General features: G+C 64.1%; 1 protein-coding gene across 1 annotated transcript; it reads left to right on the forward strand.

Annotated features, from left to right (window-relative positions):
* Window positions 1-12,319, forward strand: ANO8 (anoctamin 8). The gene is made up of 18 exons (XM_027664304.1): window positions 1-24; window positions 1,668-1,778; window positions 2,342-2,474; window positions 2,994-3,132; window positions 3,619-3,715; window positions 4,210-4,326; window positions 4,419-4,546; window positions 4,846-5,028; window positions 5,142-5,294; window positions 5,662-5,788; window positions 5,885-5,940; window positions 6,308-6,382; window positions 6,667-6,810; window positions 7,412-8,062; window positions 8,674-8,865; window positions 8,963-9,094; window positions 9,450-9,560; window positions 10,014-12,319. The coding sequence occupies exons 2-18, from the start codon at window positions 1,712-1,714 to the stop codon at window positions 10,686-10,688; spliced, it is 3,180 nt and encodes a 1,059-aa protein (XP_027520105.1). The 5' UTR covers window positions 1-24; window positions 1,668-1,711; the 3' UTR covers window positions 10,689-12,319.
* The last annotated feature ends 3,213 nt before the right edge of the window (window positions 12,320-15,532 follow it).

Consider the following 15,532-nt stretch of genomic DNA (forward strand, 5'->3'; position numbering starts at 1 on the left):
ACCCGTGGTCGGAGCGGGACGAAGGTGGGTCACCCCCTGACCCCAGCCAGGGTGGGGGGGCAGGAGGGGCGCTGGGGAACCCTCTTTTCCCATGACCTTGGGCAGGGAAACCCCCCCTGCATCTGCACCCGACCCTCGGGGTGGGTGCCCGCCGGGCATCATCCTGGTTGCCCACACGTGTGCCAGAGTGGCCATGCCCAGGGCCGGGCCCCCATGGTGCCCAGAGCTGCCCGGTGCCACCACTCCCGGCAGGACATAAATAATGCAGGGTGGTGAGCTCAGCCCGCCGGCGTCACCCGGGGAGCGCTGCCACGGCCACTGGTGCCCTGTGCCTGCCTGGCACCCCGGGACACAGCACCCTGGTACTCAGCACCCCGGTACTCAGGCACCCCAGCACCCCTGTACCCAAATAACCCAGTGCTCAGGCACCTCAGCACCCTGGTACCCTGGTAACCCAGGACCCCAACACCCTGGCATCTCAGGACCTCGTCACCACAGCACCCCAGCACCCTGGCACCCTGGTACCTCAGCAGCCCAGCACCCTGTGCCCACCCAGCACCCTGGCAGCGCAGGGCAGGACACGGCCATGCCCAGGGTGCCAGAACAGTCCCCCTCCGGGGGTGGCAGCCTGGCATGACAGCCTGGCACTGTCCCCAACTTCCACCCACAGAGCCGGGACAGGGCAGCCTTTCAGAGCTCGGCAGCTCGGGTGATGAGTTTGGGAGGTCTCAACCCGGCGGGGGGGGTCCTGGCGGGTCAGGGGGTGCCCGGAGTTGGGGTGCATTCCCTGGGACGAGCTGCCGGAGCAGGTTTGGCATTTCCTGTTTTTCCGGAACCCGGGGACCTTCCCAGCCCTGGGGCAGCTGGAGAGGCCGTGACATCCCCTGGGCAGCGCTGGCTGAGGAGGGGACACTGAGGCAGGGAGGGGGCCGGCCTGGGAGGAACGGGGTCCTGCGGGACCCCAGCACCGTTGGAAGCCCCATCCTGCCATCCCGGGGCAGGATTTTGGGATGTCCCTCGTCCCCACCAGCCCCAGGAGGTGCGATGGGGACACTGGGCTCGGGGACTGCGTGTCCCAGCCGTGTGGCCACCCCACAGTGGGACAGGGGCCGTGTCCCGGTGCTGGCACCCGCCGGGGGCTGTGGGGACTGTCCCCATCCCACCTCCCCGCGGCGGCGCGGGGCCTCCCCGGGTTTCCATGGAGACCGGCTGCTTTTTCGACATCCCCATTTTTCCTGCGGTTTTCCATCTCTCGGAGCCGCGGCCCTGTCGGATCCCGGCCCCGCCGAGGGGCCGCGGGCAGAGGTGAGCGCTTTTGGGGGGGCTGCAGGGGGGCACCCCGGGACGTCCCGCGGCACCGGCACCCCGGGGATGCCAGGACACGCTGGCGGCTCCTCCCCGGCAGCTGTCGGGGCTGTTTTTGGGCACCCGGGGCTGTTTTGGGCACCCGCAGCCGCCGAAGGAGAAACCTGAGCCCGGGGCAGCGTCACCGGGAGCGGGGCCGTGACCTCCGGCCGCGACCGTGCCGGGGACAAGCCGGGGACAAGTCGGGGGTCCCCGCCCCATGACTCATCGGGGATTGGGATCTGGTTCCCAGGGATGTGTGTGTGTGTAGGGGATACCCCACAGGATCCCGCGGCTGCTCATCCCTTCCCTCCCCCCGGCAGATAAACTCTTCGGGAAGCGGCTGCTCCAGGCCGGGCGTTACATCATGTCCCACAAGGCCTGGATGAAGACGGTGCCCACCGAGAACTGCGACGTGCTCATGACCTTCCCGGGTAGGGACGTGCCCGGGGAACCCGGGATACCTGGAGCAACCGGGGGGGGGCAGCAGGGATGGGGGGTGTGGGATGTGGGGAGGGATGGGGACAGGGGACACGGGGAGGGATGTGGGATGTGGGGAGAGGTGGGAAAGCTGGGCAGGGGTGAGAATGTGGGGATGGATGAGGGTTGGGAGCGTGGGGAGGGATGTGGGATGTGGGGATGGACGGGGGAATGTGGAGAGCAAAGGGGTTGTTGGGGAGGGATACGAGACACAGGGAATGATGGGGGGGTGAGGAGGAATGGGGACCAGGATGGGGACATGGGGAGGGGTGGGGGATGTGGGAAAGGATGGAAATCAGGATGGGGACTGGGATGGGAATGTGGGAAGTGATGGGGGCCGTGGGGAGAGATGGGGGATGTGGGAATTGATCGAGGACTTATGGAGTGATGGGAGACCAGGATGGGGGACACGGGGAGGGAGGGGGGGTATCTGGAGGGGGGGGGATTAGGATGAGGCCCAGGATGGGGCCCTGGGGAGGGCTGTGGGCCGTGGCCCGTGCTGACAGTCCCCCCACAGACACCACGGACGACCACACACTGCTGTGGCTGCTGAACCACATCCGCCTGGGCATCCCCGAGCTCATCGTGCAGGTCCGGCACCACAAGCACACGCGGGTTTACGCCTTCTTCGTCACCGCCACCTATGAGAGGTGGGCTCCCCGCTCCCCCCTGGCCCCTCAGCCATGTCCCAGACATGTCCTCTTGGCTGTGTCCCATCTGTGTCCCCTTGGCTGTGTCCCATCCATGTCCCCTTGGCTGTGTCCCATCTGTGTCCCCTTGGCTGTGTCCCATCCGTGTCCCCCCATCCGTGTCCCAGCCACATCCCATCCATGTCCCCTCAGCCATGTCCCATCTATGTCCCAGCCAAGTCCCCCCAGCTGTGTCCCCCCAGGCACATCCCCCCAGCTGTGTCACTCTGGCTGTGTCCCATCCGTGTCCCCCTGGACATGTCCCATCCGTGTCCCCTCAGCTGTGTCCCATCCATGTCCCCTCAGCTGTGTCCCATTCATGTCCCATCCCATCCCCATCCCCTCATCCCTGTCCCCTCAGCTACATCCCCCCAGCCATGGCCCCTGGGTCATGTCCCCAGCCATGTCCCCTTGGCCATGTCCCCTTGGCCATGTCCCAGCCGTGTCCCAGCCGTGTCCCAGCCCTGTCCCTGTCCCCAGTTTGCTGCGCGGGGCGGACGAGATCGGGCTGCGGAAGCCGGTGAAGGCGGAGTTTGGGGGCGGGATGAGGAGCTTCTCGTGCGAGGAGGATTACATCTACGAGAACATCGAGAACGAGCTCTACTTCTTCACCTCTCAGGTGGGGGACGGGGGGGTACGGGGCGGGATACGGGGGGTGCCAGGCAGGGATATGGGAATGCAGGGATGGGGGGATACAGGGATTCTTGGCAGGGGTACAAGGAGGTGGGGATACAGGGGTCTGGGGATGTTGAGCAGGGATGGAGGGGTGCTGGGTAAGGATACAGGGGTGCAGGGATACAGGGATGTGGGGATGCCAGGCAGGGATGCAGGGATTTGGGGATGTAGGAATGCAGGGATGCAGGGACATGGGGATGTAGGAATGCAGGGATATGGGGATGTAGGAATGCAGGGATATGGGGATGCAAGGACATGGGGCAGGGAAGGCAGGTCCTCTCCCCCTCCCCAGGGAATTAGGGAGCCCCATCCCAGCTGGAGACTGACCCAGCCATCCCCTGAGCTGGGGACAAGGCGGGACAGGGAGGGGACAGGACAGGGACAGGGATCGGGACCATCCCCGGGATCTGAAGCCTCCGTGGTGCCGCAGGAACGGCAAAACATCATCAGGTACTGGCTGGAGAACCTGCGGGCCAAGCAGGGAGAGGCCCTGCACAACATCCACTTCCTCGAGGGACAGCCCATCAGTGAGTACGGCACGGCAGGGCACCAAGGGCAGCTCCATGGCACTGCATGGCACTTCCATGGCACTTCCATGGCACCATAGGGCACCTCCATGGCATTGCATGGCACTTCCATGGCACTTCAATGACACCTCCATGGCACCACAGGGCACCTCCGTGGCACTTCCATGGCACTGCATGGCACTGCGTGGCACCGGCATGGCACAGCAGTCCCCCCCACTGCCGTGCTCCCCCTGCCCACGGGGCTGTGCCATGGAGGCCCCGGGGGCCACCAGCCCACCAAGGGCCCCCTGTCACTCCGTGTCCCCCTCCCCATGCCCCTGTGCCAGCGGGGGTGGGGGGCACACGGTGGGCACAGAGCCCTGACCTGCCACAGTCACCCCACTGTCCCTGCCCCAACCCCAACGCCTCCAGGGCTGTGTGGGGTCCCGGGGGGGGTCCGGGGGGGGTGGACTGGCAGTGTCCCTGCTGTCCCTGACGCCGTGTCCCCGGTGCAGTCCCGGAGCTGGCGGCCCGGGGGGTCATCCAGCAGGTTTTCCCGCTGCACGAGCAGAGGATCCTCAAGCGGCTGATGAAGTCCTGGGTGCAGGCCGTGTGCGAGGCCCAGCCCCTCGGTGAGACTTCTGGGGGGGGGGGGAACAAAAGAGGGGTCTGGGGGTCCCAGCCCCGCTCACACCCCCCTTGTGTGTCCCCCTCCCTCCACCAGATGACATCTGTGACTATTTTGGGGTGAAAATTGCCATGTACTTCGCCTGGCTGGGCTTCTACACCTCGGCCATGGTGTATCCCGCCGTCTTCGGCTCCATCCTCTACACCTTCACCGAGAGCGACCAGGTGAGGGGGGGCAGGAGGTGGGGTCGGTTCCTGGGGGGAAGATGGGGGTCACGGCAGGGTTTTCACCCTTCCTCGGGGGTTTTGAGCCCCTCTGTGTGGGTTTCCATCCCTCCTTGTGGGTTTCTATCCCTCCTCACTCCAGATTTTCCCCACAGTCCTTCAGTCCTGGCGTTGCTGCTGAGCTGGGGGGGCTGCCAAGCCCACAGGGGTGGGGTGGGCAGGGGGAGCACCCTGCAGCTCCCCAGGGCTGGGCTGGGGGGGGGTGTGCCGGGGACGGGAGGGGACCAACCCCGGTGCAGTTGGTTCCCTCCGTCCCTCAGACCAGCCAGGACATCTCCTGCGTGGTCTTTGCCATCTTCAACGTCATCTGGGCCACCCTGTTCCTGGAGGAGTGGAAGCGCCGGGGGGCCGAGTTCGCCTACAAGTGGGGGACCCTGGACACCCCCCCCGAGTCCATCGAGGAGCCCCGGCCCCAGTTCAGGGTGAGGGGAGGGGGAACCCCTTCCCTGGGGGGTTCCCCAGGGCTCTCACCAGCACTGGGCTCCCAGAGGGAAGGGGGGTCACAGCTCATTGTGTCCCCCCCATACACAATTAGGGCATTAAGAGGATCAGCCCCGTGACCAGCGCTGAGGAGTTTTATTACCCGCCCTGGAAGCGGCTGCTCTTCCAGTGCCTGGTCAGCCTGCCCGTCTGCCTCGCCTGCCTCACCCTCGTCTTCCTCCTCATGCTTGGCTGCTTCCAGCTCCAGGTGGGTCCTTGTCCCAGCCCTGCTCCGTGGTGACCCTGTCCCTGTCCTCACTGTGTCCCTGCTCCTAAACTTGACCCTGATCCTGCCCCAATCCTGAACCTGCCCCTGTCCCCACCCCTGACCCTGACCGTGACCCTGGTTGTGTCCCTGTCCCTCATCCCCACCTTGTCCCTGTCCTTGATCCTGACTCTGTCCTTGTCTCCCTCCCTGTCTCCATCCCTGACCCTAATCCTGACTCTGATCATGTCCCTGCCTCCCACCCTATCCCCATCCCCATCCCTTTCCTTGCTCCTGCCCCTGATTGTGATCCTGCCCCTGTCCCATCCCTGTCTCTGCCCCTGTCCCATCCCTGCCCCTGTCCCCACAGGAGTTCGTGCTGAGCATCCAGGAGCTGCCCCGGATCATCCGTTTCCTGCCCAAGATCATCCTGGCCGTCATTGTCACCGCCTGTGACGAGCTGTACAAGAAGGTGGCCTACTGGCTCAATGACATGGGTGCGTGGGGGGGTCCGGGAGGGGGCTCCAGGCAGGGCTGGGAGCTGGGACCACCCCCCTGAGCCCCCACCAAACCTCCCCCTTTGTGCTTTGCAGAGAACTACCGGCTGCAGAGCGCCTATGAGAAACACCTCATCATCAAAATCGTCCTGGTGAGGGGGGCACAGGGGGGCATAGGGGGACTGGAGGGGTCCCAACAGCCCTTGGTGGGGGTCAGAGAGGGCTGGGGGGACTGGAGGGGTCCCAGTGGCTCCATGGGCTGACAGAGGGAATGGGAGGGTTCCCAAGGGGGACACAGGGGTCCCAGCAGCCCCAGAGGGGCCTGTAAGGGTCCTGTGGGGGACAGGGGGGACTGGAGGGGTCCCGATGTTGCTGGGGGGTACAGAGGGGTTTGGAGGGGTCCCAAAAACCTCTGAGGGGAAGGACAGAGGGGACTGGTTCTGGTAGCACTGGGGGCATAGAGGGGACCGAGGGACACCGGTGCCCCCTCCACACTCACCCCCCGCCCTTCTCCCGCAGTTTCAGTTTGTAAATTCCTACCTGAGTCTTTTCTACATCGGTTTCTACCTCAAAGACATGGAACGGCTGAAGGAGGTGAGGGGCCGTGCCCGGGGCCGGCCCGAGCCCCCCCGGCACCGCCCGGACGGACAGACGGATGTCCTCGACCCCGCCCCCCGCCACCGTCCCCCTGTGCCCCCCCGGGGTGGCCCCCCCCCCCCCCCCCCCCCCCCCCCCCCCGTGCCCCCTCGGGGGGGGCCCCCCCCCCCCCCCCGTGCTCCCACCACGGTCCCTGCGGCTGCTCCGCCCCCCGGGGGTCCCCGGTCCCGCTCACGGCGTCTCTCTGTCTGTGTCTGTCTGTTCTTCTGTCCCTTCCGCAGCTCCTGCTCATCTTCTCTCTCTCCCAAAGCCTCGTGCGGCAGCTCAAAGAGGCTCTTCTCCCCTTCATCCTCCTCCACCTCCACCTCTCTCTCATCTTCCTTAAGGGCCTCCTGAGCTTTTGCTGGAGACTGGGAGTATCCAAAGTAGGAGCGGGGAGGGAGGGGCGGGGCATCCCCCTTGCATCCCACCCCGGGACCCCCCCCCCCGGCCCCGGGAGGGACACCGCTGTCCCCCTCCCCGGCTGTGCCGCAGCTGGCGGTGGCACTGCTGAGGTCCCACCCCATCAGTTGTCACCGACGGGGCGGTCACAGGAGAGGGGACACCGGGTTTTGGGTGTCCTGCTCTGGCCGCACGGCCGCGGGGAGGAGCAGGGACCACCCCCGGGATGAGCAGGGACACCGCGGGGACAACAGGGAGGAGTAGGGACCCCACAGGAAGAGTGGGGACCCCGCGGGGAGGACAGGGAGGAGCAGGGACCCCACAGGAAGAGTGGGGACCCCGACGGGGAGGACAGGGAGGAGCAGAGACCCCGTGGGGACAACAGGGAGGAACAGGGACCCCACAGGAGGAGCAGGGACGCCGAGGGGACGACAGGGAAGAGGAGGGACCGCAGAGGAGCGGGGACCCTGCAGGGACGGGGAGGACAGGCAGGAGCAGGGACCCCGCGGGGAGGGGCAGGCGACGGGGATGCCACCCCCCCCTTCCTCCTCCTCCTCCCCCGGGTGACAGCCGCGTCCCCAACAGATGCTGGCCACGCTGCTCATCACGCGGCAGTTCCTGCAGAACGTGCGGGAGGTGTCCCAGCCCCACCTGTACCAGCGGCTGCGCCGCGGGGACCTGAACCTGCGCAGCCTGCGGCAGCTCGCCCACAGCCTGCTCTGCCTGCTCGCCCCCCGCCGCCACCCCCCGCGCCCCCCGGAGGGGCCCCGCGGAGAGAAGAAGTGTCTGAACGGCGGCTGCGGGGTCCCGGAGGAGGAGGAGGAGGAGGAGGAGCGGCGGGAGTCGGACTCGGAGGAGGAGAGCGCGCTGGACTGCGGGCTGAAGCTGAAGAAGGTGAGCTTCGTGGAGCGGGCGGAGCGGCGCGGGGAGCCCGGCGGCGCCGAGGACGAGCCTTTCCTCGAGGAGGGCAGTCCCACCATGGTGGAGAAGGGCATGGACCCCGCCGCCGTCTTCGAGCTCTGCGAGGACGACGACGAGGCCGAAGGGCCCCCCGGGAGCCCGGCGAAGGCGGCGGAGCCGGCGGTGGTGCCGCGGGCCCGGAGGAGGCGGGAGGAGGAGGATGGGGAGGAGGAAGGGCGGAGGCGCAACCGGGCGTCATGGATCGACCCGCCCGAGGAGGATTACTCCACGCAGCTGACGCAGGCGGAGGTGGAGAGCTGCATGAAGAAGTACGAGGTGAGCCCCGGGGAAGGACCTGGGGGGGCAACTGTCCATGGGCCAAGGTGTGCCCAGGTGGGGAAGAGGACAAGGGCACCTGGCTTGGGTCAGAATCAGTGTGGCCACAGGGCCAGGGCACTCAAGGCCACACCTTGAGTCCTGGGGTTAGTTTTGAGCCCCTTCATGACAAGAGAGACACTGAGGGGCTGGAGAGTGTCCAGGGAAGGGAACGGAGCTGGAGAGTCAATAGTGTGAGGAGCAGCTGAGGGAGCTGGGGGGGCTCAACCTGGAGAAAAGGAGGCTCAGGGGGGACCTTCTGGCTCTGTCCAACTCCCTGGCTCCTGGGGGAGCCAGGAGGAGTCGGGCTCTGCTCCCAGGGAACAAGGGACATGATGAGAGGGAATGGCCTCAGGCTGTGCCAGGGGAGGATCAGGTTGGATTCGGGGGAATATTCCTTCCTGGAAAGGGTGCTCAGGCACTGGCAGGGGCTGCCCAGGGAGGTTCAGAGTCCCCACCCCTGGAGGTGTCCGAGGAAGGCCTGGCCATGACCCTCAGTGCTCTGGGCTGGGGGACAAGCTGGGGATGGGGCACAGGGGGGGCCTCGGTGACCTTGGAGCTCTTGTCCCCAGGACACCTTCCAGGACTACCAGGAGATGTTCATCCAGTTCGGGTACGTGGTGCTGTTCTCCTCGGCCTTCCCCCTGGCCGCCATGTGCGCCCTGGTCAACAACGTCATCGAGATCCGCAGCGACGCCTTCAAGCTCTGCACGGGGCTGCAGAGACCCTTCGGCCAGCGCGTCGAGAGCATCGGCCAGTGGCAGGTGGGCTGAGGGGCCGGGGGGCTCTGAGAGGCTCCGGGGGGGCTCCGAGGGGGGCTCAGCCCTGAGGGGCTCACCCCTGGCACTGCCGCTCTTGCAGAAGGTGATGGAGGCCATGGGCGTCCTGGCCATCGTGGTCAACTGTTACCTGATCGCCCAGTGCGGGCAGCTCCAGAGGCTCTTCCCGTGGCTCAGCCCTGAGGGAGCCATCATCTCCGTGGTGGTGCTGGAGGTACGGAATTGGCGCCAGGATTCAGGGACGGGGGTTTGTGTAGGGTCTCCCTGGCCGGTGGCAGAGTGTGGTCTTGGCCCAGGGATCCCACAGAACGTGGATAATCCCACATATGCCTGGATAATCACATCCCTGGGCAGGCAAATCCCTGGAAACCCACACCCCCGATGTGTCCATCCCACACGTGCACATCCCTGGACACAGGCAGCTCGTGCTGCCAAACAACAGGGTGGGGTCTGGGATCCCCCCCTGCTGTTATTGTAGGGTCTCTCTGTTCCCCCATTCCCCACAGGATGGGATTTGGGAGGGGGTGGCAGTGCCAGGGGAGCTCAGCCAGATCCGTGTGCCCCCACAGCACTTCGCCCTGTTCCTGAAGTACATCATCCAGGTGGCCATTCCCGACATTCCCGCCTGGGTGGCCGAGGAGATGGCCAAGCTGGAATACCAGCGGCGCGAGGCCTTCAAGGTGGGTGGGGCTGGGATGGGACCCTGCTTGGGGCTGGGACCCCTGAACCCATGGCTGAGGGGGTCAACGAGGTGTCCCTGAGGCCACTGGGCTCTGCAAGGTGTCACCAGGTCTGGTGGGACCCCTGAGGTGTCCCTGGACCTGGTGGGACCCCTGAGGTGTCTCTGGACCTGGTGGGACCCCTGAGGTGTCCCTGGGCCTGGTGGGCTCCCCAGGGTGTTTCCAGGGCCAGTGGGTTCCCCGAGGTGTTTCCAGGGATGGGTGGGATGCTCCCCAGGGTGTCCCTGGACATTGTGGGTTCCTGAGGTGTCCCTGGACCTTGTGGGTTCCTGAGGTGTCCCCGGACCTGGTGGGCTCCCCGAGGCACTCCTGGGGTGGGAGGGCTCCCCGGGGTGTCCCGGTGGCCGCTGAGCCCCCCGAGGCGCCCCGGGGCTGACGCGCTCCCGTCGGCAGAAGCACGAGCGGCAGGCGCAGCACCACTTCCAGCAGCAGCAGCGGCGCAAGCGGGAGGAGGAGGAGCGGCAGCGCCACGCCGAGTACCAGGCGCGGAAGGAGCGCGAATCCAGCCGGGATGAGGCCAAGCCCGAGGCCGCCGGGCAGGACCCGGCCCACGAGAAGAGCCAGAGCAAAGGGAAGGGCTCCGGGGGCTCCTCGCACGGCTCCGACAAGCCCAAGCGCCCCAGCTCCCTCCTGGCCACCAACAACGTGATGAAGCTGAAGCAGATCATCCCCCTGCAGGGCAAGTTCCTGTCGGGGGGGGCCGGCGCCGGCGGCACGGCCACCGCCAGGTCCCCGCAGTCGCCCACGGGCAGCGAGAACAAGCTGCCCGGATTCCTCAGCTTCAAGTTCCTCAAATCCCCGGAGACTAAGCGGGACGCGGCCACCGAGAAGGTCCAGTCCCCCACCAAGCCATTCAACCCCGGCAAGCTCTTCAACTTCGGCAAATCCGAAGGGGCCGCGGGCAACGGCGGCACGGCCGGGGCATCGCCCCAGCCCCGGCCCGGCCCCTCGGCGGACCCCGAGCGCTCGGTGCCCAGCAAGTCCCACCTCAACGGGGCTGCGGAGGAGGGGGGCCGGGAGGAGCCGGAGAGCCGGGCGGAGGAGGAGAGCGGCGGTTATAGGCTCTAACCGGGGCTTTCGGGGGGCCGGGAGCGCGGGGGGCCGCCCGCTCGCTCCTCCGGGCAGCCGTGGCCATCGGCAGCCTCTCGCCCCCCCTGGCCGTCCCCCCGCTCGGGGCCGGGCCGAGCCCAGCGGCCACCAGCCCCTCGCTCTGCCCCGGCCCCCTCTGCTGCGTCCCCTCGTGCCCCCCCGGCCCCTCCGCCGGGACCCGCTGCCACCCCGGATCCCGCGCCGAGGATTCCTGAGCGGCGGCGCGGATGGAGCGTCCCGGCGGCTTTCCATGCCCGCGGGTGGGAGTTATCCCGGTGTGGCTCCGTGCCGCTCCCGGACCCTCCGGGAGGGCCGGGATTGCCGGGATCGGCGGCCAGAGGAGCCCGATTCAGCCGTGCCTACACCCCCTGCCCTCCGGCCACGGCACCGTGCCCTGCTCCGTCCCGCTCCCGCCGCCTCCGCCTCGGATCCTTCCCAGCACCGGGACCTTTTCCTGCCGCGGGATGGAGCGGGAGGAGCAGCAGCCACCCGCCCCCCCCCCGCATGGGCAGCGTTTCTTGCACTAAAACCCAACCAAACCCCGACGCCGGTGACTTTCTCCTCCTTCAGCCGGGGGATGGATGGCACCGGCCGCGACCCCCGGGACTGCAACGTGAGCCGGGACGGGCCCTTCCCATCTCCAGTTTCGTATTCCCTGGAATTATTTCGCAATAAGGCGCTCGCACGCGCGGAGGTCGCGCCGGAGCCCGGGAGAAGGAAGGGGCTGGGACGGGGAGGGGGGTGGGAGCCGCTTCGCCGCCGCCGGGGGAAGGTTTTGCCGGATTTGCGTCGCCGGGTCTGGACTTGGAGCTTCCCGAGCCTTGTCCGTGCTGGGAAGGAGGGGGTGGTCCCAGCTCCCCCTTTCCTGCTTTGCTGCGGTTCTGCTTCGCTTTCGGGGCCGGGACGGGGCGGTGGCACCTCGCAGGTGACCCGGGTGGGGACACCCAGCCCTGTCACCCCCCCCCCGGCCCTCGCCACCAGCTCCGCTCCGCCCGCAGCCGCCCACATTCCCAAAGGAAGCCGGGGAAAGGGGAGGGGGCTGCCGGGGGTCACCCCTTCACTGTGCCTGGCCCAGGCAGGGGGGGCTGAGCCCTCCTTCTCCCCCCACCCCCCCACCCCCCAAAAAAAAAAAAAATCCCCCAGGCCTGGGCTGCAGAAAACGTCAGGTTGGATTTTCCCCGCCGCCTCTTTCCAGAATTCACGGAAATTTCAGTTTTTGGGGGTCTAAAGAAGCCATTTTATACAGCAATAAGGGCAGGGGAGGGCCGAGGCTCCGCCTGCTGCTCCGCTGCCGAGGGAACAGCGCAGGGAGATGTTTTCCAGGGAAAAGGGCTCCCCCGTGGGAGCTGGGGACACCCCGGAGCTTTGCTGGGCCTGGAATGGGGGGGCCGGGAGGGCTCTGGGCCCTCCTCACCCTCCCACACGTGGGGGACGCAGGGAGAGGAAGATGAGGGAGATTCTGGGGTGAAGCCCGGGAAAAGGGAGCACTGGGAGCACTGGGAGCACTGGGAGCACTGGGGCCCAAAGCTCCCCGAGAGCGGGGAGGGGTCGGGCCACTCTCCCTCCCTCCCTCCCTCCATTCCATCGAGTTTTCCTGCTCTGCCGCTCCCCAAAAAACACCCGCTGGGCTTCAAGGGAACGACACCGATCCCGTTTCCCTCCTGAGAGAACCAGTCCCGGATCCATCCCGGAGGGGAGGGCAGGGCCCTGCTGCACCCGGACCCCCAGCCCGGAACCATTTCCCTCTCCCAAGTATCTCCCTGTCTGGAATGTGGCCCCGGGGGCAGTGGCTGTGCAGGGGAGGGAAGGATTGGGACGGTTGGTTGGTCTTTCTTTTGTTGTTTTTTTGTTTCGTTCCGTTTTCCTTTGCGTTGGGTTTCTGTAGGAATTCAAGGAAAGGAAGGGGGTTATTTATTTCTTTTTAATTTATTTTGTCATATTTTTGTAAAACCTGCAGAAATGCAATAAAAATCTATTTCAACAAGCCCGAGGCGTGGGGTGTCGTTATAATTATTATCAGCACGTTATTATATCGTTATTGTTGTAATTAGTGTGGATTGCACGGTGCTCAGGGGACGAGGATCCCTGGAAAAGGCAGGTGGGGACACCATGGACACCCTTCAGGAGAAAGCTCCAAGGACAAGCCCCAACCACGATGGGATCAAGCAGAGGAAGAATAAAGCAAGTTCTGATGCTCTAAATTCTGCAAATTTATTGTACACAGTATCAAACATGGAAGAGTTTAAAAAGAAACGCCAAAAAAAAAAAAAAAAAAAAAAGAAAAAATTCCAATGGCCACGACAATTCCAACCCGGCTGACGGGGGATTCACGGGCACCCCCCAGGGAAAACCCACCTTTTCCAGCCCCACGAGACGAGGTTTGTGCTAAAAACAGAGGAGTGAAGCCGCCAAGAGAGGGTGGAAGGAAGAGACTCTGGATCTTGAGGCTGCAAATGGAAAAATCCGGGAAAATCTGGCACTGGGGGATGGTGGAGCCTCCTGGAGCTGCTCCTGGACACCCACCCGGGACTGGAAACACCCAAGGAAGGTGGTTAATTAACTCTGAGCTGATTAATGGATGTGTCTGGGAATGGGCAGGAGCCCAGCCCAGCCCAGGGGTGACTCAGCCCATTCCAGGGGGATCAGTCACCCCGGATCCATCGGGAGCAGCTCCTCCTGCTCCCCCCCAGCCCCTTCCCACCCTCCTGGACTCGGCCTTGACCAAAGCAGGGAAGAGCCTTTGCCCCCTCAGACCATCCCAGACCTCCAAACCCCACCAGCCCTGGGCCTGTCTGGAGCAGAATCCCGGGATCTGGCGCTGCAGGACTCGGGAGATCCCGGGATGAGCCGTTCAGGGATGAGGGGGGGAGTGAAAGGTGCCAATAAAGTTTCCTTCAGCCAGGAAAACGAGGAAATGGGGAGGAACAAGAGCACAGATCCCCATCCTCGTGCTGCAGGAGGCAGCTCCCAGAGGGATCCACATCCCTGTGGGGCTGGAGAGAGCAGGGGCAGCGTGGACTCCCATCCCCAGGGGAAGGAGAACAGGAGCAGGGGGAAAAGCTGTGGAAAAGCTGTGGGAAACCTCGTGCAGCCCCCTCTCCCACATGGAAACATCCCTGCTCTGACACAGGGCCGGGATTTCCAGCCTCAGCAGCCGAACACTCCCTTCCCATCAGCAAAACCGGGAATTCTGCAGAGGGTAAAAGCCACCTCTGGAAGCGTCAGGGCCACCAAGAGGACCTTTGTCAATCCCTAAAACCAGGGAATTCCTCCTCATATTGGAGAAACATGGGGTTGCTGGGAATAGGGAGATTAGTTCCTGTTATCTGGGGACACACTGGGAAAGTTCTGCCTTTGAAAGGGGATCCTGGAGAATCTGGGAGGTTGGATTTCATTCCCTCGCTCCAAGATGCTCCTCCCCGAGCCCAGGTTTGGTCTTTCCAACATTCCAATATTTTTTCCCTGATGGGTTTCACCAGAGCCACGATCCAACACCCTCTCCTGGCAGCTGCTCCCAAACAAACACAACCCTCTCTTCCTTAAGGGAAAGGATTTCCCCGTTCTCATACATCCAAAAAATACAATATATAGGACAAAACCTGGGAGGGACCAGCTGGAATCCCTCTGGACACGCTGTCCCACAATCCCATGGCTGCTGGGATGTTGTTAATGCAGGAAAATAAATTAGTTTTATTAGTAAAAAAAAAAAACAAAAACCAACTAGAAATATAAGTGGGGACAGAGTTGCAGGGTTGGGAAAAAAATCCCAAGACTCCTTAGCCTTTGCCTTAAGGCCAGTGTCAAACTCCCAAAAAATAAAGCTTTGAAGTCAAACCTGTCCCAGTTATCCAGGAGAGAGGGGAAAAAAAAAAAAAAAATCAGACTAATATTTCAAAATTTGCCTCCCAGTGAGTCAGGGAATCATGGAATACCCTGAGCTGGAAGGGACCCCCCTGCGTGGGCACATCCCGGTGTTTTGGGGTTGGGAAGGACCCCGGGAGGTCCCTCAGGAAAGTTCCCAAGAGGAGACACCAACAAACCAAACCCAGCCAAGGGTCAGCCACCAACTCCAGCGGCACATCCTGGCCACAGCTCCCTGTGGATTCACCTGGAATCCATCCTTCCCCTCAACATTCCCCATCCCTGACTCCTCCACGAGGACCTTTTGTCGCTGTTCCTCCCCCGGGAACCAGCAGCGCCCAAACGGGACCAAGAACCGAGTCAAGGAGTCACCCGAGATTCCGGTGGCAGGAAAAGGCATTTCCCAACTTTTTTAATGTTCTAAATGCACCCCAAACACATCCAGTGGCTCCCACGGGGCGGGGGGAGCCGCTCCCGGATGGATCCATCACCCCTCCACGCGCCGAGTTTCGAGAAGAGACGCACAATTCAACCAAAACACCCCAAAAATTCCCATCTCGGACAAGTAGCTCGAGTTTTCATTAAAAAAGCCAGATTTTAGTAAACAATTGGTAACAGAAACAATAAAAATCCCACTGTGCAGACATAGAAAACCCCCGGAGGGTCACGAGATCCCGGGAACAGGAGGAGAAGTCGGAGGAGCCGGGAATTGTACAAACAAGGTGGGCAAAAATCCCAGGTTTGGTGGTTTTTTAAGGGTTTTTCGTTGTTTCAATGCACTAAGGCACCAGGAAGTCACAGTTAGGCAAAGATCTTCCATGGAACACTCCAAGCCCAGACACTCACCATGGGAACACGGGATCAGAGGGCAGGGGGGGGGAAGAGGGGCCAGGAAAAAAACCTGGAATGAGCTGGAGGAGGAGGAAGGGAGTGCTGGGTGCAGAGAGGATGGAGGAGGACAG

This window comes from Corapipo altera, unplaced genomic scaffold (assembly GCF_003945725.1).
Source record: "Corapipo altera isolate COAL_440 unplaced genomic scaffold, ASM394572v1 96, whole genome shotgun sequence".
NCBI classification, from domain to species: Eukaryota; Metazoa; Chordata; class Aves; order Passeriformes; family Pipridae; genus Corapipo; species Corapipo altera.